Source organism: Amblyomma americanum, unplaced genomic scaffold (assembly GCF_052857255.1).
Source record: "Amblyomma americanum isolate KBUSLIRL-KWMA unplaced genomic scaffold, ASM5285725v1 scaffold_22, whole genome shotgun sequence".
Lineage (NCBI taxonomy): Eukaryota > Metazoa > Arthropoda > Arachnida > Ixodida > Ixodidae > Amblyomma > Amblyomma americanum.
In genome coordinates this window covers 887,942-913,999 of record NW_027526494.1, presented here as the reverse complement: position 1 = coordinate 913,999, position 26,058 = coordinate 887,942, and the positions used below count along the sequence as shown (strand labels likewise).

At 50.1% G+C, this 26,058-nt stretch overlaps 1 protein-coding gene across 1 annotated transcript; it reads right to left on the bottom strand.

The window, feature by feature from the left end:
- Positions 1-741: 741 nt before the first annotated feature.
- LOC144111980 (endothelin-converting enzyme 1-like) lies at positions 742-25,236 on the bottom strand. The gene is made up of 5 exons (XM_077645068.1): positions 24,483-25,236; positions 20,695-21,830; positions 19,907-20,109; positions 5,913-6,280; positions 742-1,291 (listed from the first exon to the last, which is right to left on the bottom strand). The coding sequence occupies exons 1-5, from the start codon at positions 25,197-25,199 to the stop codon at positions 992-994; spliced, it is 2,724 nt and encodes a 907-aa protein (XP_077501194.1). The 5' UTR covers positions 25,200-25,236; the 3' UTR covers positions 742-991.
- Between the last annotated feature and the right edge of the window lie 822 nt (positions 25,237-26,058).

Below are 26,058 nucleotides of genomic sequence, written 5' to 3'. Positions count from 1 at the left end.
GGCAATATTGGAACCCGGCTCTTGCCGGGAGCGCATGCGCTTCTTCAGGGCGCTGACCCAACCATGTCGCACCGAACGCCAGCTATATATAGAAGAAAGGAAGAAAGAGGTGCCGTAGTGGTCTCTCGAATAATTTCCACTGCCTGGGGATATTTAACGTGGACTGACATCGCACAGACCACGGGCGCACAGCATTCGGGCGTTTTGCGTTCAACGCGGTCGCCATTCACAAAGAGCACCAAGAATCTATTAAGAGGCTACTTAGAGCCATGCAGAGGTAGAATTGGCAGCTGCGTGCACATCGGGTTTCATCGCGCCCCATCGCGCGACAAATACCTTAGCGATGTGAGCAGGTTGGCTTACGCCTTCTCCCATGTAAGTAGACTTACGTGTCGCTGCCGACTTTCTCTTTTCTCTTATTTTTTATTTTCGCTTGTTTTTGTTTTCCCTTCATACTGTACCACCTGCGGAGCTAATTATATCCCCCAACACTCTATCACTACATCTGGGCTTGCCCATATCGCATCCGTGTACCGCCCGTTCACACACCCACTCCAGTTTCCAGAGAGACCGCCCGTCTGGCCACACGAGCTTGCGAACAGCGCAGACTGATTGACCGCGCTCGGCTGGAGGGGAGGCCAGAGGGCTCTTGGACTGAGAAGCCTTCCAGAAAAGAGCTATCTCTGTATAATCTTTACTATGAAATAAAGTTTATCCTCCTCCTCGTCAGTGATTCTTTCATTAGCAGGTTAAAAGATTTATGGCGTTCAAGGACTGCTTCCATATAACAGGACGGTGACGATTACTATAAGGTATATCGATGTAAAAACTAATATTTAGCGATAACAGTGCCACTATTTAATGCGTTGTACAAACGTTTCTACTGCGACAAACAAGCTTGGCCTTTTTGACAAACATTCAAGAAAGTCTATTTTTTTTCACTTCACTCAAATCAGCACAACACGAGAGTCAAAACGCCGCAGGAGGGCGGTCACAAAAGTTCGCACCGATGCGAGGGGTTCATGCGCGTTCCTGGCGCGCATTGGAATGCATCGGCGAACTCGGCGACGTGCTGAAACGTCTTGTCGCACTGCCCGTCGACGGTGCCCGGAGGTCCGCTGGGCCTCACGCAGCGCACATAACACGCGGCGACGAAGAACAGCTGCTCTGGGGTCAGGAACTCGAGGCCGCGGACACGCACGTCCGTCGCGGCGTTGCGCGCTCGGTACGCGTACAGAGCAGTCTTCAGAGAGAGGGGCTCCAGGTAAGGTGCGTATGACCTCCGGTAGATCTGCGGGAGGGAACATCCAAGCCGGAGACTTTGATGAAGCTTTATTTCCACCATATAGTATTCACCCGGTGCATACCAAGTTTGAGTACCGCTTGTTACACTGACTTAGATTCTCACCACAATGCTTATCCGACTTCCTGAAGAAGCCATATGAAAGACGCTTTCATACCAGAAGCGAACAAATATCGGTTGTTCCTGGAGCGAGGACGTTTTACGGAAATGTGAGACTTCGTTTCGTTTCATCATGTACACTAAATCACCAGAGCATAAACAACCCAAGCATCTTTACCGCCCTTATTAAACACTAAGTTATATTTCATCAATGCCGCACACTCTCTGTTCTTTGTCTAGTTTTTTTAAAAGTTAAGCCACGTTGTCACTGTTGCTTCTGTCTTCATTCTAATTTCACGAGCGCAGGCATTTCCCCTGTTTTTGCTGTTTACCATACTACATATTTTAATTCTCTATATGTATATTTGTGAGCATGTCCTGCTGCACTCTCTTCTCCGGGCATCGAGCATCTCTCAAGCTACCTTTGCAGCTTTTGGCCCGAGGCCCATTTCCTGTATGTGAATAGAACGCTCTAGAGCTGATCTTTCGTGAAATGCATAAGCACGCCCTCGACCTCCCCATAACAACCTCCAATAAACAGCTCATCGATCTCGGGATGACCAACACCTTTGCGTAGCTACGTCTAATCAACGAATCAGCTATCTCGGATGACCAACACCTTTGTGTAGCTACATGAGGAGCATTTTAAGAACCAATACTTGCGGTTGAACAAAACCTAAGCCAGCTAAAGCCTCCTAAACGGCCTGCACATTGCCTGCAACGCGCATGCAGAGGAAAGGGCCAAGGTTTTAGTGGACTAGCGCCACGCGCTGCAGGTCCAACCTCTGTCATAGAACATGACAAAGGACACTCACGAGGGCTGTCGAACCACGCGCGCGACGTCCTTTAACGACCGCTATGGCTCTTGCTACGGAGTCTTCTACATGGATGCTGCTGGCCCACACCACGGGTGATGGTATACGGCGGGAGTATTCCATCAAAACACGTACAGAGTCGATCACACTTGTCTAGAGTGCTCGCGAGGTGCCGTGCGGGGAAAATAAGAGGACATTCCAAAGCAGTTATTGAATTTCACTGATAATGCTTGCGCTGGAGAGCAGCCGAATAGACACGTGGACCGCACAGGCATCAGCGCCTTAACGCTAGGTAAGCAGTTGAGAAAAGAGTTCACTTTATTTTATCCACAGCACACCGCCCGAGCACTCAAGACAAGTGTGATTGACTCTGTATGTTCAAGGGGCTTTCTTTCCGTTCTCCAAACAATACACACGCGGAGGAGGACATCATAGCACTCGTCGCTGAAGAACCAGACTCCCGGGTTATCATTACTGACTCCCTCGAAGCCTGTCGAAATCTACATATGAAACGCAAATCTCAATGCGCCGCCAAAATTTTACACAGATTCGAGTACCGGGATCGCCCGGTCAAACGTGTCGTCATCTGGACCCCAACACATGTGGGACTGGAGGGAAAAGGAAACGAGGCTGCAGACGCCTACGCTCGCGCGCTCAATATCCGGGCATCGTCTCGACAGTCCCCGACTGAGGTATCAGAACCTAATCCGGCTATCACATACAAAGAAATTATTCAGTTTTATCAAACACAGCATAGCCGCTTTCATCCCCCTGCGAAAGGGCTAACCGAAAGCGAGGGGCGTTGTCTCCTTCGCTTATATACCAACACGGTACCGTGCCCGGCATCGCTGCAATATTTTAATCCGGCTTTTAACCGGGAGTGCCCGCATTATGAATGCGCGTTCTCGGACGTGTACCACATGGTGTTAGCTTGCCATTCTAACCCTGCTTACCCCCATTTACCCTCACCTACAAGACTGAGCTGGGAGGCTGCCCTGCTCGGCTCTTCTGGGTTACAGAGCCAAACAGCCCTCGTCGCTACGACCCGAGCTACAGCGGAAGCCAAGGGCCTCGAACTACGAACCCCTCCTAGAATTTGTAAGGGGCTGGCCGCTAAGGCCAGTCCACACTCTCTTCTGTAAATAGCCATGAATAAATGTTCTCCACTACCACCACCTGTATGTCTAGAAATAAACACTCTTCTTCCCGGAAAGTTGCGGGTGACGTCACGGTTCAGACTGCGATGACCGCACTTGACAGCGTATCACACGCCTCCACTTTGACAAATATTTGACGTCATCATGAGGGGTCTTCCCCCCTTCCTTTTTGCACGGAATATCTCACGTAAAATACCCCCTCTGAGCCGACGACATCACACTCTGGACCAACTCTGGCTCAGACGGGAAGATGCAGATCTTCCTCCAGAGACCTACTGACACCGTCCACACCTTCGTACACGCGAAAGGCATCACGTTCTCCACAAAATCGGAAATCCTTGTCATCCATGACAGGACAGTGCGGCGACCCGCCCCCGAAGCACACGAGCTCATCACACTCCACATCGACACACACCCCATACCTTCCATCCGGACAATTCGGGTCCTGGGCATGCTGGTACCGCAGCTCGCTTATTAATCGGCCTTATCCGCCCCATACCGTAAATGAATGAAGGAGGACGACCTCTGCTGGTCAACACAGGCATTTTTCAGCATAAGCATAGTATACTCTTACACTTACTATCACATTCGCAAAAAGATGACGGGGCTAAAAACAGCATCATCCGCTCGGAGTACAAGGCTGTCCTAGGGTGTCCATACGCCAGCACCGAACACTTCCTTTAACTCGACATTTAGAACACTTTTACAGAACTTGCAGATGCACACAAGACGGACCAAATTCGTCGCCTCTCTAGAAGCAAACGGGCATCTCATCCTTGACCGGCTGAACGTCAACCCAATAGGCGATCCCCATCCCGCAGCCCGCATCCCCACAGGCGTAGATAGGAACCTCGTTACCAAACTGCTACCCAAGAACATGCTCTCTGATTGACACAACGCGTGCCGTCAGCACGAAGCACGGGCACTGGATGATTTTTATCGTTCCGACGAACACGCAGCCTACATGTACGCGGCTACGCAAGAAGCAACAATATGCGTGGTCTGTGCAACCACGCCGCAGTCTAGCCTTATCTCCGCCGCCACGGTGCGCCCCCCCCCCCCCCACCTCAGTGGAAGAGACAGCGATGGCGGAAGCCATCGCTGTCCACCACACGTCCACAGTCCTCAGGAACTCAAAACAAGCAATTCTAAGATACTCCACAGGGTGCATCTGCCTTCTCGCTGCATGAATCCTGCGCGGCTGCAGTTCCGACCACAAAATTAACCAAATCTGTGTTCCCGCCCACGGGGGCAGTCGTCGAAACGATGGGGCCGACCGACTTGCCCCAGAAAACTCGAAGCACAAGCAGAGGCGAAACGGTTGAAACCCTGCCTGTCGCAGATTCGCCACGTCAAATTTTATGAGAGCTCGTCAATATTTAAAGTGAATACCTGTTTTTTAGGTTGAAAGAAGGGGAGTATTTCTTCGTTCATCGCATCAACACTAAAAGAACGACATCCCCGAGGGAGATTCCAGCCTTCCCCAGCACAAACACAGAAGCTTCGTTTCTTCAGGTTGCGGCGGTTACCGCAGCCTGAGAGGGGCCATGCAATGTGTGCGTCATGAGTGAATCTCAAGTAGATTTTAATGCCTGACACAATAGAGAAGGCGTCGTTGCAGAAACCATGAACTACATTAGACGCAACAGTATTGGAATGCTGACAATGCTGAGAGAGAATAGGGAAATGTCACCTATCCAAAAATGTTCTCGAACTCCTTGCTACCAGACATTTCCTCGCGACACACACCATGGCGACCATTTGTCACTATCAGTTTCGGCGCTACCTTAATACATGCTGATTTTTAAGCTCAACTGCTGTTATCGACACAGCATAAGACCAAGAGCAAGTAATGCAAGAAGGAAATTGCCTACGATATACCGCTGGCAGGTGCTATAGGTCCCTCATAAGAAACGAGACGCTGCGTTGACGACAGATTGCGCAAGTATAGAAAAGCATGCGATATTTTTGCCAGGAAACCTCACCGCGCATTCTGCAAGCTGCAGTCTGTGCCTCCATAGCTCACGAAGACGACCACTTTCGCAAAATGTAACTGTCAGTTAATATAGAGATGCTACGGAATTTTACGTCACATCTGTCCCGCATGGTGAATGTGGTGGTGCCCCGTCACTGCCTTTACCAAGGAAGCAGTACAGTTCCAGAAGCGTGGTAGTTTGCCTTTTTCGCACTACCTCTTTCGCACTAGCATGAGTTTGTGAAAGACTCATGGAAGAATGGCTGCAACTACTTAGGACGCCGCCCTCTTCATTTGTTGTTTCTTCCGCATCACTTGTGTTTCCTTTCATCTGACTGCAGCGCAGCCCTATACAGACGGCCATGTTAAGGAAACCTGAACCAGCTAAGAGGGCGTAGGGGTTCTCATTGTTGAGTCCTTTTGCCCTTAGTAAAGCGCAGAGCGATAACCTCTGCAAGAAGCTCGATAACACACATGAGATCACTCATTCAAGGTGACTCACATTTACACAGAAAACTCTGGAAGTCTGCTAACACCTCTGAAGGGCTTGGCTCTGGTCTCACCTTATTAGATGTGGAGTTCTCCATGCAATGAAATTGGTTCTTGAACGCGTCCAATGCCTCCGGAGACGTAAAGTAGGCCGAGAAGAAGAGCTGGCTCAGCGCTTCCGCTACGCGACTGCCGATCCCGGCGTAGTTGAGCGCATCAGTGGCTCCATGATCGAAGTACGGAAAGCTGAAGGCGTACGGCAGCAGGGACGCGTCGGGCTCCTCCGTATCGGCGTGGAGTACGTACAGTCCTAGCTCTTGGATGACCTTGGAGAGACGCCAGGAAGACGGATTCAGGAACGAACCTTGAGCGGCGAGTTGCCAGTTGGCCACCAGCGACTCGCCCATGTCCACTAAGCCTTCCTGGTGGCCGTCCGTGGCTTCTGCATTCCCGCACCGGAAATGGTATAAATTTGAGCCACGTGTAATTGTGAAATCTCTCACTTGTACTGCATACCACAAACACCTACCTACACACGTAACATTGTAGGAGTAACCGGGCTCAGCGTAGCCCTCTGATTTGTACTATGTCGCAATACATAATCCTGAAGCAATGACTCCGTGACCAATGAAAATATAATCTGCGAGGGCGGAAGGTGGATGATTTAGAAAAGCATTCACATTCTAAACAAATATTCACCGCTATGTGGATTCTTTTCTAAATCATATATATTCACTTAATCAATAGGATCTTGACGAAAAACCTAGGACTCTTATATCCACGCCTGCCAAGCCAAATAATGATACCCTATCATGAATGGTCTTCTTAACCATTATATATCCCTGAAAAGTCGTATTCAACACCCCAGAGCTAATGCCCCTCCTTACTCTCATTGTCCTTCCTCAAGCAGTTTTGATAAACAATGTTTCGCAAGATATTTATCCTGTCTTGCTCGTTTTTAAAGCGAAAGCTTTACCCGCCGCAGGTTGAGCAGTTTCGCATGATTCGTGGAGCGCCATGGTGCAAATGCGCGAGGAGCAGTGACGACACACGGCGCATTTCTCTCTCGCGCTCCCTAGTCACTACTGCGCATGCGGCACTAGTAGCACCGAGCCACAGGTGGTCAGCCGCAGCTAGCGCTGCGCCTTTCCACAAAATGCGACTTTCAATGTTCAGTTTTCTATTTCTTCTTTACCTTCCTACTTTATCAATTCTTTTACGGCGTGGTTCGGGTGTCCACCGAGATATGTGAGACGGTTACTGTGCTTTGTGCGCTCGCCGCGCCGTCTGGCATGATGTCACACCTCGCCGCTCGTCGCCGTTTGGTGTGAGGTCATTCCGGGTTCTTTGTCGTTGCGCTCGCCTCCGCTCGCTTCGAAAGGTCCGTCGCATGCCTGACTAACATATCGGAGGATTGAAAAGGAGAGCTCGCGTGCGCCGCAACCACAGTTGTGTCGTCTTTAATGCGAAACAACATAGCCAGACAACCAGACTAACCTGGACTTGCAATCAAGATTAACCAAGGCTAACCATGCCATGCCATAGCTTTCGCTACGTATAACCTGGCATAGCCGAGCTAATCCACTGCCAATATTCTCTCTGTCTTGCTCCCTAGTCACTATTGCGTATACGCCACTAGTAGCATCGATTCAAAGGTCTTCCGCCGCTGCGCAGCGCTGCGCCTTTCCTCAGCATCCAACTTTCAATTTTCAGTTCTCTCTTTCCTCTTTTCCTCCCTCCTTTATCCCTTCCGTTACGGCGCTGTTCGGGTGTTTACCGAGATATGTGAAACGGTTTCTGTGCCATTTCCTTTCCTCAAAAACCAAACAAAACAATGAATTGACGGCGTTCAAAGAGTTCATTGGCGTTGACAACTATGTAAAGACCGTTCATTTCACGGAAAGAAATGCGCACAACAGGCTCCGAGGGTCAGTGGAGACCTCAATCTCGCTTTCGCTTTGTATATTCTGGATTAGCTTGGGCTAATCCACGTTAATTTTTTCTTTCTTTTTATTTCCTGTCTTTTTTTCTTGCGAGAGCTTAAAAGCCCTCCCACACAGCCTTGTGTCGCTGCCACAACAACGAGGCAAAGATTGTCGCCGGGTACGTGACAGAATGTTCTCACACACTTTCCACGCTCCACATTCGACTACGATCTACGTCCCAGTCACGGTAATACAGTAGTAACTACGTCCCCCGCTATGGACGAGGTGGACGCCAGTAAACAATCTCATGGTTAGGCTGCACGTCGAAAGTAAATACACCAGAAAGCAAAAGATTAGACCGCCGCCGACGTAGTTCTGTAGGTAGATCACCGGACGCGAAATTGGGAGGTCGTAGGTTCGAATCCCACTTGTGGCACGTGGTTGTTTTTTTCTGCTTTCAGCAGATTATCTTTGAGCGATATTATAGTTGCATAATAAAAATAACCGTTATCAGCTCCACTATAAAAAAAAACATCTTGTGCGCCTTGGTTTCAGAGCCTGTTGGCAAATTAAAATTTAGCAAAACAGAGGAATTGCAATCACATTCCAAAGCATATTGTATTCAAGTACAGAGAGCGGACAACAGACCAGCATGTAACTTATTATGCATGTGGAGTTGTTGACGGGATCAATCGCTTATGAGATAAAAGCGCAAGATTGCTTTTCACGCAACATATGATGCATATTTGCCCTATTTCAGATCAGATTGACTTTCAATTTCATATGTAAAAATGACTTTTTTAATGAGTACGTAAACATTTCGTTTACGCGATTGAACGTGATCATTAATTTTAGACATCGCTTCGCGGTTCTACGATATGCATTGTTCACATTTGCATGGTACTCATGGGAACTATTTTTTGTAGGTACTGCAGCACCTGCGAACGTTCACATTGTTACGTTGGCACTTGACGTCAGGTTGTTGATCTAAACAAAGAATACATTGGATCCACACGCATTTCTTTGGTGCATACTGCACACCAGACCCTGCCGAAAGGCTTGATGCATGACCTTGAAATTGATTTATTGATATTGGTTTGGAAGATATTTCATGCAATTTGTAATGTTACGACAGGCAAGAATGAGTTGAAGTTTTAGCGTCAATTCTGATAGAGACACGTGATAAAAGCCTTTGATACCTAAATATGACGTCAACTTAGCTATAGGTTTGTAAAAAGCGAATATGAGTTCATGAGTAGTTTCAAGCAATAAATGCTGTAATGGGTTGTAGTCGCGTTGGTTAGTTTTAATGCCATCAACGCTTATGCGCAAAAAAGATGCCACAAAGGTGTAAGGTATGACAGGATGAGCGCAAACTAACAGAAGCTGAGAGCAGAAGCTGACACCTCTATATATAAGACATGAAGGCGCATGCGCGGCGGATACACCCACATCACGCCTAGTAAACGTGATAACACCATCATACCCTACAAGACAGATTTTAAAAAAGGCGACTCGCTTCTGTGTAAAGCCGAGGTCGTATCACACCCTCAAATATATTAAGGGGCCTAAATTAAATTTTAAAGGAATAAGGTGTGAAGACGACATGAATTAACCGAAGAATAAAGAAGAGGAAGAAGAAGCATTCGGTGAGGTGGAGGGAGACGATTGGTGGAGAAGCATTCAGTGAGGTGGAGAGAGATGATTGGCGGAGAAGAGAAGACAACAAGTCATACGTGGACTAACACCGAGGCTATAAAAGGGCGAGTGAGAGCGAGGCCCGGGGGGGAACAGCAGAGAAGCGGAGGCTCCAGCGGGTCAGGGACACATCGGCTGGAAGAGAGCGACGCCGGCTACTGCTCCGGTGAGCTCGCGTTCTACGACTCCGCATCGTGGACTTCCTGCCGTGCCTGAGCCCGTTCCGGGGAGTGAGCAGAGGACGCTACCACCTGCTACGGCATGAGGTATCTCCAGCGCTGTTGCTACCCATCCGGGTGGTGCCCGCAAAGCCAACAACACCGGCATTACCTCCACGGGCGCTTGGACCTGGAGCTTGTACGACGCAGCCAGCGACGCCTGCCCAAGCGCGTCGAACGCCGCCAGCTACGCCAACCCAAGCACGGCGAACGCCGCCTCGACGCCGCCTACTGGATCCATACAACGCCGCAGTCCCACCGAACCAACCGTGAGCACGAACGCCGACCGCTAATAGTAGAACACTAGTAGTAGACGCTAGTAGCAGTGTGCCCGGGTCGTGTGTATTTATAGTCTGTGTTTTGTGTTTTGTTAGTTTTGTGTTCTAGGGTGTGTGCCACGTAGGGTGTATTAAATGTGCGTTTGTGTGGGTACACCCGTCGCCTAGTCCATTCTTTCAGTGCGAGTGTTCTCTGGAGAGATCCATGACAAAGATAAGTGGCGAGCGTGTGCCAGGATACATCTCCTTTTTCTTTTTTGCTTTGTCTCGGATTTTTCCGATCTCTCGACGGCAGAAAGTATGGACTTGGAAAAACTTTAGAGCTGGCGCTCAAGCTAGGGTTAAGCAAGGAAGAGGCGATGCGTCTCTGTGACGAGGAGAAAGAAGAGGCAAAAAGGCAGAGAGAGGAAAGGGCGCAAGCACGCGCAGACGCTGGCGAAGCAGAAGAGCGCGAGGCGAAAAGAGCTCGTGAGCCGGAAGAGCGAGAAGTGAAAAGAGCTCGTGATGCAGAAGAGCGCGAGGCGAAAAGATCTCGCGAGGCAGAAGAGCGCGAGGCGAAACGAGCTCTCGAGGCAGAACAGCGAGAAGCTAATAAAGCCCGCGAGGCAGAACAACAGGAGAAAAGAATGATAGAACGGGAGAAGGAGTTTATTTTGTGGAAACAGGCTCATGTCGCGGGAGGATATGAGGAGATCACGGACAATGATCAGCGTTCCTTAGAGGGTACAGAATCTCCTCGACTGGCCAGAGTTTGTCCAAGGAAGCTGATGGCTCCTTTCGATGACAAGAGAGATGATTTGGATGCATATCTGCAACGATTCGAGCGGATAGCTTTGCGGCAAGGCTGGGAGCGCAGTGAATGAGCCACGGCATTGAGCATTTGTTTAGTCGCAGAAGAGCTGAATGTGTTTGGAAGGATGCCTGCTGCTGATTCCATGGACTACGAGAAAGTCAAAAAGGCACACCTCCAAAGATTCAGGCTTATGGCAGAGGGGTTTCGTGAGAGATTTCGCCCCCCGAAACCTGAGGATTCGGAAACCGCGAAGCAGTTTTCCTGCAGGCTGACCAACTATTTTGAGAGGTGGCTTGATATGTCAAACACAGAAAAGAGTTTTGAAAGTGTGCGTGACAAGCTGGTCACAGAGCAATTTTTAGTGTGTTGCAGCTCAAAGCTGGCGCTATTCCTGAAGGAATGAAAGTTGTGTTCGTTGGAAGAGTTCGCCGACACTGCTGACCAATTCCTCGAGGCTCAAGGGCTAAGGAATTTGAGTAAGGCAAAAAAGAAACCCAAAAGACCCTAGAGACAGATGCGGCAAAACCAAGCCAGTGCATATAAGGCGCCAGTAAGGTGTTCTCTCTGCGGCAAGGTGGGGCACCGTGCAGCTGACTGCCAGACTAGTAGTGCTGCCCAAAAAATACAGGTTGTGTGTCAAGGTTGTAAGAGGAGCGGTCATGCTCTAGATGAGTGCCGATACTGAACTCAGGACCGAGCTGCAGGCGTTGTCGACTCTAGGGTAGAACTTGTCACGCCACCCGAAGTTCCACAGCTGAAAGGAGAGCAAACGCCGCTGGAAAATGAGGCAGTGAGTGGGACACCCAAGTCGAAAGCAGCAATGCCAGTAGTGGATGGGCAAATAGGGGACCGTCCTATATTGGTGCTTAGAGATAGCGGAGCCAACAAAGTCTTGGTTCGATGAAGCCTTGTGAAGGACGAGGATCTTACAGGGGAAGCGTCGGCGTCACTCTTGTGGATAGCACAGTGAGGTACCTTCCTGAAGCAAGGATTCTAGCGTCCACTCCATATTATACTGAACAGGTAGTGGCAAAATGCGTAGACCAACCCATCTACGATCTCATCTTGGGAAACATTACGGGTGCAAGAAGTGTCGAAGAGCCCGATCCCGAGTGGAGGATAATAATAATAATAATTGGTTTTGGGGGGAAAGGAAATGGCGCAGTATCTGTCTCATATATCGTTGGACACCTGAACCGCGCCGTAAGGGAAGGGATAAAGGCGGGAGTGAAAGAAGAAAGGAAGAGAGAGGTTCCGTAGTGGAGGGCTCCGGAATAATTTCGACCACATGGGGATCTTTAACGTGCACTGACATCGCACAGCACACGGGCGCCTTAGCGTTCGACGCTGAAGAACATCCAAAGGAGGAAAGGCCCGCGACAGCTCAGACGGGTGCAGTCAGTTTCTCGTCGGCAGTGGAGACAAGAGCTCAAGCGACAGCCCGAGCAACGCAGCGTCCGCTCTCTGCAATATAACATCACGCAGGAATGACACAACAAGAAGGAACGATTTATTCAGGCAGCCCCTTTTATAGCCCGCCGGTGAGGTGACGTTGTGATCACGTGGTCAAGCCAAGGTTTGCCGACGACGCATCATCTCTCCCCCCTTAAAGAGGAAAGCGTACAGGTGGCCGTCGCTGTCTGGTTGATCTTCGCAAACCAGGCGGGCCAGTTTTCGTCCCGGATGCTTCTGGGCTATCTTGCGACGTGGTCGGAGCGTCGTCCGCAGGTTCCCGCTTGCCAACTTCTCCAGGGGCTCTGTCTTCTGATTCAGTCCGACGTCTCAGTTGGTCCAAGTGCCGCCGCTGAAGACCTTGCTCCGAGTCAACGGAGACCATCCTGGAGCCCTGTTGACCATGCACTACTCCTGGAATCCACCTGCGACCTGCTCCGAAACTGCGCATCCAGACCGGTTCTCCCACATCCAATTTAGTCGCACCTACTCTTCGCTGGCTTTCTGCCGACTTCTCACCGGGCGTGATGCAATCCATCTTTGTTCTTATCTGGTAGCCGAATAAGTGTTCCGCGGGCGACTTGCCATGCTTAACAGGCGTTCGCCGATATCGGAACAAAAACCGAGCTATACGCATTTCCAGGTCTTTTCCAGGGTTTTTCTTTAGCCCTTCCTTGAGCGTGCGCACAGCTCTTTCGGCTAAACCATTCGATTGTGGGTGATAAGGGGCTGTTGTGAGTTGCTTTACGTTGTTTCGTGCCAGAAACTCGCGAAAAACGGCGCCCACAAATGGTGGACCGTTATCCGAAACGAAGGTTTTTGGAAGGCCGAAGCGTGCAAATATTGACCGTAGTGCGTCCACCGTTGTTTGCGATGTGGCAATTTTCATTGGAATTGCTTCTATCCATTTTGTTTCAGAGTCTACGACGACCAATGCCATATGTCCGTCCATTGGGCCTGCGAAATCTGCGTGTAGTCTGCTCCATCTTTCCCCGGTTGCTGGCCACGCCAAAGGTATCTGTGCCGGTGGCATCGCAGCGGCCTGTGCACAAATAGAGCATGATTTCACCAGTCGCTCTATGTCAGAATCCAGACCCGGGTACCAAAACAGCGTTCTCGCCGTGCTTTTCATGGACGTCATACCAGGGTGCGTCTCATGAAGCAGCCCCAACAAACGCTTTGCCGCCGCTATAGGTAGAACAATGCGATGTCCCCAGTACACCAAATTGTGGCTCACGGTTAGCTCTGTTCTTCTGTTGAAGTACGCCCGGAGATGCTCAAGATACTGCGGTAGATACGGAGGCCATCCGTCGGCAACCCACCTTTTGACCTGTTGAAGAGTGGCGTATCGGTTTGTCATTTGTTCAACCTCCCGGGCGCCGACCGCCGTTTCCTCAAGACACTGGGCATACAAAACTTACTCGTCGGGAGCGACATCCCGCGGCTCCGTAACCGGCAATGGCAAGCGACTGAGGGCGTCTGCATTGGAATTCTCGCTGCCCTTGCGGTACTGCAATGTGTAGCTGTAGTTGCCAAGGAACAAGGCCCAGCGCTGGATTCTCGCAGCCGCCATCGGTGGTATTGGTTTGCCTGGATTGAATAAACCAGTAAGAGGCTTGTGGTCGGTTACTAACACGAACCGATGTCAATACAAGTAGTCCTTGAACCGTGCGACGCCGAACACCAGTGCTAGTGCTTCTTTTTCTAACTGAGAGTAGTTACGCTCTGCCTTTGTGAGTGTCCTGGACCGGAATCCGATGGGGTAGTCAACACCGTTCACACGGTGGGACAAAACGGCCCCAATGCCTACTGATGACGCATCGCACTCAAGCCGCAGTGGCTTATCCGGGTCGTAATGAGCAAGGAACTTGGAAGCCACAATTGCCTGCTTAACTTTCTGAACAGCTTTTTCTTGTTCCTTGTTCCACTCCCACTTGGCCCCTTTAGCTAGGAGGGCGTACAGCGGAGCCAGCACAGTGGCCAGATTGGGCAAGAACTTGCCGTAATAATTTACAAGTCCGAGAAAAGCTTTCAGCTCACTCACTGAAGTAGGTTCTGGGGCTTCGATAACAGCCTTGATGTTATCGTCCTTTGGTCGCAGAACCTTAGCGTCGATCCGATGGCCGAGAAAAGTGACTTCGTCTTGCCGGAATTTGCACTTATCCTTGTGCAGTCGGAGACAGTACTCCCGCAGGCGTTGCAGCACCCTCTTCAGCCTTGATACATCGTCCTTTTTTTCAGCGATGATAATATCATCCAGGTAAACCTGAACTCCTGGAATATCGCCCAGCAGCGCGTCCATCCGCCTCTGGAATATAGCTGGAGCAGAACTTATGCCAAAAGGTAATCGGTTGAAACAGAAGAGGCCTTTCTGAGTGTTCAGCACTGCTATCTTTTTGGCATCCGCGTCTAAAGGTAGCTGGTTGTAGGCTTGGCGTAAGTCCAACGTCGTAAATACTTCTCCGCCATTCAGCTTAGCAAAAATGTCGTCCACTCGAGGCAACGGGTACTGTTCCATCACTGTGGCTGCATTCACTGTCATACGAAAGTCTCCGCACACTCGGAGAGACCCATCGCCCTTTAAAACGGGTACCACTGGTGTTGCCCATTCGGCGGTTTTCACAGGCGCCAGGACATCTTGCGCAACCAGTTGGTCCAGCGCTTCAGACATCTTGTCCCTCAAAGCGTAGGGAACCGTACGGGCCTTAAAAAAACTTTGGACACGCATTCTCTTTCAGCTGCAATGTGACCGGTGGTCCCTTGCATACGCCGAGTCCTGGAGCAAACACGTCAGCATATTCGTTGAGCAGCTCTTGCAGTTCTGTGCTGTCAGCTTTTATCTCGACTGGTTGCACACTCGCGACCACACGCGACAGCATTGCCACCCCAGCCTCGTTGAATGCCTTGATTGTGTCTCTGCCGCACAAAGATGGTCCGACGCTGTCGACCACTACGACCGTACCCGGAATGCCTTTCCCGTCGCATGTAGCCGTCATACTGAGCTGTCCGACAACTGGAAGTTCGCCCAAGAGGCAGGATAGCTTAAGCTGTGATTTGCGCAACGGCGGCCACAGCGCCTCGTACTTCCGGAACGTCGCTACGGAGATGACACTCACGGGTTATCCTGTGTCCACCAGCATAGTAAGAGGGACGTTATTCCAATTAATGTCCTTGTAAATTGGCCGAACCTTGCGGATGCTGGCTTCTTGGTGGAGAACCGCTGCAATAGTGTACAGGGCTTCGCTGTCGTCCGAGCTCGTGTCCCCTGCTGCTGCCATTGCGTAGGAGCCCTGGCGTCGTTGGCCTCCCGGGTGCGATGCGTGCCGAAGGAAACTTGTGCTGGACTGGCACATTCGGCGCAGATGTCCTCGTTTGCCGCACCGGTAGCACACCGCGTGAAGGTGTTTGCATTCCGCCTCGGTGTGCGACTCGCCACCACACCTGCCACATGTATCGCACTTCTCCAGCCTTGGGCGCGGCTTCGATGAACGACTCTTTTGACGGGCAAAATGTACCTCTCCTGGCTCTGAAGAGTGCATGCTTTTGGTGTTCTGGGAGGCTTTCTGTGCCGAGACAACAAAGTCTTCCGCCTCTTCTAGTGTAAGCTTCCGTTGAGTCAGTAAGTGTCGCCGGACGTCTTCATCTTGCACACCGCACACAATTCTGTCCCGTAACATGCGCTCCAATGACGTTCCGAAGTTGCACTTCTAAGCTAGCCGCCTAATTTCCGCAATGAAGTCCTGGGCAGACTCCCCGTCTTTTTGCGAGCGCCTGAAGAAAGCATAACTTGCAGCGATCTCGTTAACTTGCGGAGCATAGTGGTCTTCCAAATGCTGGACGACTTTTTAGTAACTCAGCTCATTCACTTGTTTTGGATGACACCGCCCCTGCACCACTCGCACCGCACTGTCTGTGAGCGAAGCTATGAGCAGCGCTCGCTTCTTCGTTGGTTCCGCGATGCTATGGGCTTCGAAGTAAGCCTCCAGCCGAACACGATACGTAGGCCACGTACCTTCTGCATCCGTGAATTCCGGTGGCCGCCCGGCACTCATTCTTGCGCACGTAAGTTCGCCTAGCGCCGGCGCGCTATCTTGTCGCCACTGCAATGTAGTATCACGCAGAAATGACACAACAAGAAGGAACGATTTATTCAGGCAGCCCCTTTTATAGCCCGCCGGTGAGGTGACATTGTGATCACATGGTCAAGCCAAGGTTTGCCGACGACGCATCACTCTCCACTCCTGTTACGATGTGCATGAGCGTAACACGGGCGAAATTGCAATTAGGCAAAAAGAAGACCCGAGCCTGAAGACCTGCTTCGAAAGAGTCGGGGAAAAAGTGGAAAGAAAGAAGAGTCGCACGTCCTTCGAATATCAATTGGTAAATGGTCTTCTGCCACAGGGAATGCATATTTAGTTCAGGAAGGCGCGTCCAACAGCTGGTGTTACCGAGAGATATGCGAGAGACCGTGTTGCGCTTAGGACACGACGCCATTATGGCCGGACACCAGGGTGTTCAAAAAACGGTGTCTAGGATCACCGAGGAGTTCTTTTGGCCGGGTGTTCAGAGTGACGTTAAGCGCTTTGTTCGCTCATGTGATGTGTGCCAGCGCACAGTTCGGAAGGCAAGAGTTGGTCCCGTACCTCTGGGCAAGATGCCAGCCATCGACCTACCGTTTCAGCGAGTGGCGGTTGCAATTGTGGGGCCAATCTCTCCAGTATCCGCCAAAGGCAATATATATGTGCTTACTCTGGTTGACGTGGCCACTCGTTATCCTGACGCTATTCCACTGAGAACTATTGACGGTATCCAAGTGGCGGAGGGTCTTGTGGAAATGTTTTCGCGTTATGGGTTCCCGAGGAAAATTTTGAGTGACCGGGGCTCGAACTTCACATAGGAGCTAATGAAGGAGGTTAACCACCTTTTGTCAGTAAGACAGTTACTGACGACGCCTTACCATCCCATGTGTAATGAATGGGCTTGTAGAGCGGTTCAACGGCACCCTCAAAAACATGATCAAGAAAATGTGCCAGGAGAGACCTACTGATTGGGATAGATATCTCCCAGCTCTTTTGTTCGCTTACCGCGAAGAGCCGCAAACGAGTCTTGGTTTCTCGCCTTTAGAGATGTTATATAGGAAAACCGTTAGAAGTCCACTTGCAATACTCAAGTAGCTGTGGGCTAATAAAGAGATTGCATCAGATCTCAAGACCACATACACATACGAGTTTGAGTTGCGGGATAGGTTGAAGGAAACATGCAGGCTTGCACATCAAAGCCTGGAAAAGGCGCGTGAGCGCCACAAGGGATGTTTTGAAAAGAAAGCCATTCACAGAAATCTGAATCCGGACGACAGGGTTCTTGTGTTGCTACCCATGGATCAGGATAAGTTAATGATGCAGTGGAAGGGCCCGTACCTTGTGACGCAGAAGAAAAGGGATATGAATTATGAATTACTAATAGATGACACTGAGGAAGTTTTCCATATAAATATGTTGAAGAAATACGAAGAAAGGGTCCCGTACGGTACGCCCTTAAGGTAGCATGCTCGGTAGTGGCCGAGAACACAGATCATGTTGCCGAGATGCCCCCGTGCAGTGGGAAGAAAAACGCAGGAGGGGATGAGGTACTGAAGAAGCCCAATTTGAAGCAGACAGAGGATTACAGCTCTACTCAAATCAAGGGGGAGACGTTTTGGGATGGGCCAAGCAAAACTGAGGTCATATGTTACCAAGTAGACTTAGAGTAGAGATAGAGCTAACTGAACAGCAATAGGTATATCTTTGATGTATCTAGTGGTTGTTGTTGCTGTTGTTGGTGTTATGTGATTATACAAGGGAGTGTGTTGTGGACACAAACATGTTTATTAAGGACTCTGTGCGGACAGCGGAAGTGGTGTATCAGTGTTCTGGAAACGCAATTTGCTGTGCTGTGTTAGTGGTGTGCGTTTGGTGTGTGCTGGACCTCTGCGGTGTGTTGTGTGCTGGGTCCAGAATCGCCACAGAAGATAGTCGGTTGGCTTCATGGCTTGAAGATGAGGATGTCGTGAGCAGTTTTTCATGGAAAAACTCTTGAGAGAGGGGGCCGTTGTCACATATATTAAGGAGCCTAAATAAATTTTAAAGGAAAAGGGTGTGAAGAAGACGCGAATTAAGCGAAGAATAAAGACGAGGAAGAAGCATTCGTTGAGGTGGAGAGAGATGATTGGTGGAGAAGCATTCGGTGAGGTGAAGAGAGATGATTGGTGGAGAAGAGAAGGAGACGACAACAAGGCATACGTGGACTAACACCGCGGCTATAAAAGGGCGAGTGAGAGCGAGGCCCGGGGGGAACAGCAGAGAAGCGGAGGCTCCGGCGGGTCAGGGACACATCGGCTGGAAGAGAGCGACGCCGGCTACTGCTCCGGTGAGCTCGCGTTCTACGACTCCGCATCGTGGACTTCCTGCCGTGCATGAGCCCGTTCCGGGCAGTGAACAGAGGACGCCACCACCTGCTACGGCCAGGGGTATCTCCAGCGCTGTTGCTACCCATCCGGGTGGTGCCCCCAAAGCCAACAACACCGGCATCACCTCCACGGGCGCTTGGACCTGGAGCTTGTACGACGCAGCCAGCGACGCCAGCCAAAGCGCGTCGAACGCCGCCAGCGACGCCAGCCCAAGCACGGCGTACGCCGCCTCGACGCCGCCTACTGGATCCATTCAACGCTGCAACCACACCGAACCAACCGTGAGCACGAACGCCGACCGCTAATAGTAGAACACTAGTAGTAGACGCTAGTAGCAGTGTGCTCGGGTCGTGTGTATTTATAGTCTTTGTGTTTAGTGTTAGTTTTGTTAGATTTGTGTTCTAGGATGTGTGCCACGTAGGGTGTATTAAATGTGCGTTTGTGTGGGCACACCCGTCGCCTAGTCCATTCTTTCAGTCCGAGTGTTCTCCGGAGAGATCCATGACACACACACGCAATAGTGCACATTCTTTTTTAGAAAGGATTTCAATACAAGTACGGCATTACTTGATGACATTACAAGTGTCAATCCAACTAGCCTAACAACAACTCTGCCGCGTTAGTTAGGATCGAATAAATTATTTTCAATTAATGTCATCTTGTGGTTAACGACAGTCCATTATAATATAATTGTTTTTTGGGGAAAGGAAATAGCGCTGTATCTCTCTCATATATCGGCGCACACCTAAACCTCGTCGTAAGGGAAGGGATAAAGAAGAGAGCGAAAGAAGAAAGGAAGAATGAGGTGCCGTAGTGGAGGGCTCCGGAATAATTTTGATGACCCGGGTATCCTAAACGAGCACTGACATCGCACAGCGCATGGGCGCCTTAGCGTTTTGCCTCCATAAAAACGCAGCCGCCGCGGGTGGGTTGGAACCCGGGAACTCCGGATCAGGAGCCGAGCGCCCTAACGACTGAGCCACCGCGGCGGGTTTAACGACAGTCAAGGATCTTCTATTCAGCGCAACTAAGTGAAATGCGGCCGTATATTTCGGTGCATTTATAGTGTCACCGGATTCCGGAATGAACCAATTAAATAGCCACCTGTCTTTGAGAGAAACCCAGAACGTTAGAATTTAAAGATTGATTCATTTTCTGTGACATATACTCCAACTTGATTGCCTGCAAGGCACTTGTAGGGCTAGTGGAAACTGCTTTCGGAAAAGTCTTTTTCCGGGTGCATGTCCGCACGTGCATACCTGATTTGTCGTCGGAGTCGCCTCCTCCCGGTTTCTTGAAGTAAAGTAGCGCTACAGATGTGGAGTTCCAGTTGTGGACCACTGTCAGGTTCTCATCATAAAACTTCCAGCGAAGAAGCCGGCCATGCAGAGACTGGCGAACGTCCAAGATCAGTGCCCGTGCTTGAGGCCGAATTCTCGCTGGAAGTGTGGCGTCGCTGAATCTGAAAATGTGTGCCATGTGTTAGTTTCATATCATGGTGCAATATTAAAATGAAGCAGTCTGAGGTTCAGGAAGCGAACCGTTGTTTAGGTCTAATTTCATAAATCTTCATGGCAAGCCGGCTTTGGCGCAAATCGTACCTGTACACACGCTTGAGGACACAGCTGCGGTTGATTCTTGACCGTTCAAGTTAAGAGCAGAGAGAGAGAAATGGGAAGGGACAAGCTGATTTTATTTTTATTTTTCTTTCTTTTTTGTTTGAGATAATTTCATACAAATTGGCCCGGGAGGCATAGCGAACAGACCGGAAAGTGCCTGACATGGGTATACGCCACCCTCATGGCGCGGCAGCAAATTGTTTCTTTAATTTTGCAGATGGCTACGCGTCATATGCAGACCAAAATATATCAGCGCAATTAAAGTAAACAGTTATACAGTTTCATCAAGTTTCATCAGTACAACTGTATTCTTCGTGTGGAAGACGAGGACAAAACTAATAGACACAAGTCGCGAACTATTGCTGCTGTCAGGAACCAAACTATAAGAGCAGAACTATCAGAACGAATTTATCAGGAACCAAACCCACCTGTGAAGCAGGGCGTCGCCGGTCACGACGAAAGTTTTGCTGAAGCAGAATGCCCGGTGCACGATCTCCACCTTCTGCTCGGTGCCGTAGAAGTTGATTAGCAGCTCCTGGTTAGCAAACCACGCCGCCACCTGAACCGTACACCAGGACAGCAGAAGGTGCATCTCTTCCTCCCCGTACTTCTTCCACATATTGAAGAAGGCGTGAACAAAAGGAATGGAATCGCTCATGAACACGACACGTTCGTCCTCGCGCAGTCCGACTCTGTAGTCTCGCAAAGCTTGCTTCCACCGCTCCAGCGTGAGGTTTGGGACGAAATTGTAGAAAAGCCCCTCTTTCATAATGGACGTGGGATGTAAGGCAGCTCTTTTCCAAAGGTCGTCCCATATCTTTAGCTCAATATTTCGTGTTTCTTCAAATGTCACCGAGTCACCGTGAACTGCAGCGCTGCTTGCGGCCTTGAGGCTTGTTTTCAGTACCTCGAAATAATGTTGCCTGCTGCCAGGGGAACGGAGCTGCTCTTTTGCCCTCTGGCCCAATATGTAGAACTCTTGCGGTGGTCGCAGCAGGACGTATTTTTTGGGCCCAGTAGCTTTTACCTCGAAAGCAAGGATGCCTGCCCAACCAAGTCGGATCGACACGTGGAGCAGGGTGTGTAGAAGATCCGGACGCTGCGCCTTGAGGGGCCACACGACATTCGCTGCTTCCAGAACCACTGCGACGTTCAGTAGTTCGTTGCAGCGGGCTTTGCCAACGCATTCGCAACTGAGGTAGAAAGCTGCGGCGCGTTCCATTATATTTTGCCCACTTTTTGGTACGTTCATATCTCGAACGATATAGTACATTCGAGTAAGAGCAGACAGCAGGGCAACGTCATGGACGCTTGCCTCGTAGCGACTGTTCCAGCCATCGCACACGTAATGAGTGAAGCTATCGCAAGGCTTCACTGAGGAGTTGATGGTCTCTAGGAGCCGCTTCGAGTAGGCGGCGCATGCCAGCGTGTCGCAGGTCTCGTAGTGACGTTCACGGGAGGGCGCTCGAAGTGCCAGATGCACCGCCACGATGACGGCTAGTAATACGCACGATGTCCCGGCGCAACATTTGATGCAAGTGCTCCTCTTGGGGACATCAGGGCTCTGAAAGGGCGCGCCACAGGAGGAAGTATTAGGTTTCTGCTATCTCGTTCTCAAGCATTTTGTGTGTGCAATATGTGAGAATGCACATGAAACAATATACCTAATCTATTCTTTGCTACACTCCTGCTTCATTCTCAATGTCCACCTGACCAGTAAAAGGTATCGGAAAAAACGAGATGTGCCTTTTCATAAAGCTTTGTGGAAAGCGGAACATTTTAATAGAACACAAATGAAAAAGGGGCGGAGAGGAGCAAAAAAATCTAATTCAGGTGTATTTGCTTTTAAGATTCACGAATTTGTTACTGCACCCTTATTTGAGAATTTGAGAAACCTGAGTCATATCGAATACTTTATAATTCTCAAGGCGAGTGACTAAAACGGGAGGGTGGTGCAAAACAGGACATGAATATATAAACCATCTCTATATTTTCATCCCAGCACAATACCGGCATGAAGATCACCGAATATGAACGACACTGCGTACCAGAAACGCACCCAAATTTAATTGAACTTCAAACTCCTAAGGTCGCAATTTGCGCCACTCTACGGGGTAAAAAACCCACAGTGCACAAGACCGACTGAGTCAAATCACCGTGTTGCTTATCCTTGCAATGAAGGCGCAGGAAGTTATCTCTATTTACATCCAGGCAATCTTTTAGAGCCTGTTTAGCGATGGACTGTGCAGTGAAAGCCCACCCGGCGCTGTTTCTTTCTATGGCCCTATTGTATACGCACTTCTACCGCCGAGCTCTGCATGCAGCCTGGGTACGCGATGTTTTGAAGCGAAAAGCTTCTCTACACTACTCAACACCGCCCTTCGCGCGAGGTGGCGTAGTCGGAGCGCGAGTGACGTCACACACGGCGCATGTGGCCGTCGCCGACTCCGTCGCCTGACCTTTCGCCGCTGCTGTGCGTTACGTCCCGAGCGGTGCAGCTGGCCACAGCCGCGCGCTATGTGTCATCGTTTGACGTTCGCCGCAAGCGCGTGTTTATCGCGGAGGCCGACTATATAACCGCATTCCAGAGAATAGGCGTGCGCGTTCAACACGGAAGGAAACGAGAGTGATACCACCGATACAGAAGTGCTACCACGGAACTTGGCTGAAAAGGAACGAAGAAATGAAAGGCTAAAAGCTCAACGAGCGTCCCAGACACCTGAAGAACGAAACGAACGTCATCTGCATGCGCAAGAGTGCTATATATTGCGCTTGCCAGAGAATACGCGTAGGCACTCGACATGGAAGGGAATGAGAGTGCGGCTGCTGCTAGACTACGCAGAAAAGCTAAGAAACAAAATTCGTCCAATCCAGAAGTACTCGCTTCGGAGATCACGGCATCATCGATTTTCGCTTGTATATCCAGGCTTAACCAGAGCTAAGCCACTGCCTATTTTTTTTAGTTTCGTGCTTTCAACGCATATATTTTCTCTTAATGCGAGAGCATTAATCCGGAGGTTCAGAGCCGAGCAAAATCGTATCTTTTATGTCCACCTTGGGAGCGTACAGCAAAAGAGGCGAAAAAGAAATCAGGTCACTATCCAGGATTAATATCACGTCATTATCTGGGAGTCGAACCCGTGGCGGCGCGAATAGATCAGGTTCAAAGACAAGCAGGCTATCGCCGCAGAGAAACGCTTGCAACACATGCAGGGCGCCCACACGAAGCCTGGCAGGTGGCAGTTAAATTAACGACTGGTCACGCGAGGTTGCTCGGCAAGAACAACCTGGATCGCACAAATTCTACCACTGGCAGCGCCTGTCATCCCAGGGCAGTGACGCACCATTTAATCGCAGCACCAAGAGCGATATAAAGATTCCAAGTGCCCTCTGAATGGTAAGTACAGGAAGACCAATTCTGCATACACGGCCATTAACCCATTAGCTGTCTCATCATACCCTCAAGCCGGGACAGCGCGCAGATAAGAAAGGTTGCAGCGGCGGCTACGTAGAGCCAAGCAGAGGTAGTATTGCCAGCTGCGTGGAACCTGGCTGCATCTCGTGGCAGCGCGCGGCGACTGCGATCACAATGTAAGCGGGCGGGCAAACGCCATCTCACACGTAAGCAGCTCTAGGTGTTTCTGTCGGGTTGTTTGTTTTCGTGTGTGCAATGTGCGTTCAATCACGTAACGCCATTTTTTTTCAACCTTTTCTCAGCAGTTACAATTCTGGGTTACATCCTCTAGAAAAATAACAAAAAATGCAACAATACGGGAATGCAAGACTGCAGGACAAGACAAGCCAATTTTGAAAATATACAGCTTCTGCCCACAATATGCTGGCGGCATGCGGCAAGGGTGGGAAACAACAAAATAAGAAAAGTAGAAGCAAAGTTAGTGCCTACGGACAGCCAATAAAAGTGATATTAGCTCAAGTTTATATGGGGTTATTAAAATATCATGGTTCCCCGTGAGCCTCCTTGATGAAGGGAAAAGGTGCAAATTTTTACTGCAAAATTTTGTGAACTCATGAACATCATTGCCCTTTAACTTGTGAAAATATAATACTTCTCCCATTTCAAATACAAAAGGCCCTCAGCAGCGCTCTGTGTTGGGCTCAGTGGGGTTGGTCGTGCAACAAGCGCAGCCCTATAGGCACGTCATCACTCATGAAAACTCAGAAACCTATGCTACACTTTGCGCTGGGCATTGCTTACCATCATTCGAAAACCCGGAGGCTTCTTCCCATCCTGAGTGCGTTCCACGGTGGGCTGGGCCTGCGCGCTCTGGGACCTCGCGCTGGGCTGGTCTTCATGGCAGCTTGGCTTGATCGTTTCCTCAGCCTCGACGCTGGCTTGGGCTCGAGTCACTTTGCGTATGGTGCGCGTCGTGTGATGTGGCTCTGTGTCAGCGCTCTCGACTGGCTCAGCTGGAACGGTGGTGAGGTCAGCAGGAGCGCCGCTTGGTGCAGCAGCTAAGTCGTCGCTCGCTGTTGGAAGCAGCGCTTGGCCCTCGCTCGAATGTGGCATATTGGTACCCTCTGTCTCTGTGAGGCCTTGCGGTTGTAGTCGCATCGCGGTGCCGTCGCCATGCTCAGCAGTCGGGAGCTGGGACAACGTTGGCTGCTCATCGGTTGTGGTGGTACCAGGAACATCTGCAGCTTTAATTGTCGGTGTGTCGGCGAGGGCCTCATGCGTGCCTGCCTGGTCAGAAGCCTGATTGCGTTCATCGGCGACTTCTTGGGTTCTTGTGCCGCTGTGGCGTTCGGGTGATCTCTCTGCGCCGATTTTTCGCTTCTTGCGCGATGTTCTGGACGAGTCCTTCTCTCGTTCCGTGTCTTTCGATTGTTGGGCTACTTTCTTCTTCGCCTTCTTGGAGGCTCTGAATGCCTTTGACGTCTTCGTGCTATCCATGGGCGGAGGGTCGAGATCCATGACCGGCGCTCTAGGAAGGCTGTTGCTTCTTCGTCACGTGCGAACGCTTCTCGTGCAGAGGCGTTCTATTGACCGCGCGCTTAAGTAAAAAAAAAAAAAACAAAAGGCCAAGAGATCGTACAAGCCTAGACCGGTGCACTTCTACAATTAACCCAGATTGTGTGGCAAAATCGGGCGATGCGAAATTGAAATGCGGCCTCTAAAAATCTAATGATCATGAAAGCACTTCGTCTAAGCGTTCGAAAAAAAATCAAAAGCTCAAATTAGCAAGGCAAGACGACGGAAACAAAGAGCACCGCTATAGTGGTAAATAAATGATTTACTGCTCTTTCTCAAGAGCTATTTGATGATGCGACTTGGGAAGAGCCTGCAATGGAGGATCCATAGAACAGGACATCTGCGTTCATGGGCATTCTTGATACAGGAACAAAACCGATTGTTTGCTATCAATAGATATATAGGGTACCAGTGCCCGTCTACCCCAGACAAAATGTCAAGAGCAGAAACGGAAATGCCAGAAGAACCTGCTATCTACAATTTGGCCAATATTACCCAAACGCCACTTGAATTGATCAAGTGGAGAAACACTCAGAAGGAAGTAGTTGCGGTACTTGCGGTACTTGCGCGCCTAAACAAGACGCCTTTGATATTTGTGTACGTGTACGCACATCCCAGAACCACTTGGATGGGTTAAACATATTCGTCGTTCATGCCCTGTAACCCAATTGGTGGATATTTTAACTCTCCGCACACTGTTTGAGGATATGATTGTGATTTCCAAAGGGGTGGTCAAGTTTACGCTGCCTTCACAGAAATGGTGTTGACACAGCGAAATCACCCAGAGCTCGCAATACTCCTT

Bases quoted from the DNA above. Each gene is read 5' to 3' on its own strand.
- LOC144111980 (XM_077645068.1), bottom strand. From the start codon at position 25,199: ATGGATCTCGACCCTCCGCCCATGGATAGCACGAAGACGTCAAAGGCA. The intron at 21,831-24,482 runs GTAAGCAATGCC...GCGCCCTTTCAG, and splicing joins CTCCGGGTTTTCGAATGATG to AGCCCTGATGTCCCCAAGAG. The intron at 20,110-20,694 runs GTGGGTTTGGTT...ACACATTTTCAG, and splicing joins GGCGACGCCCTGCTTCACAG to ATTCAGCGACGCCACACTTC.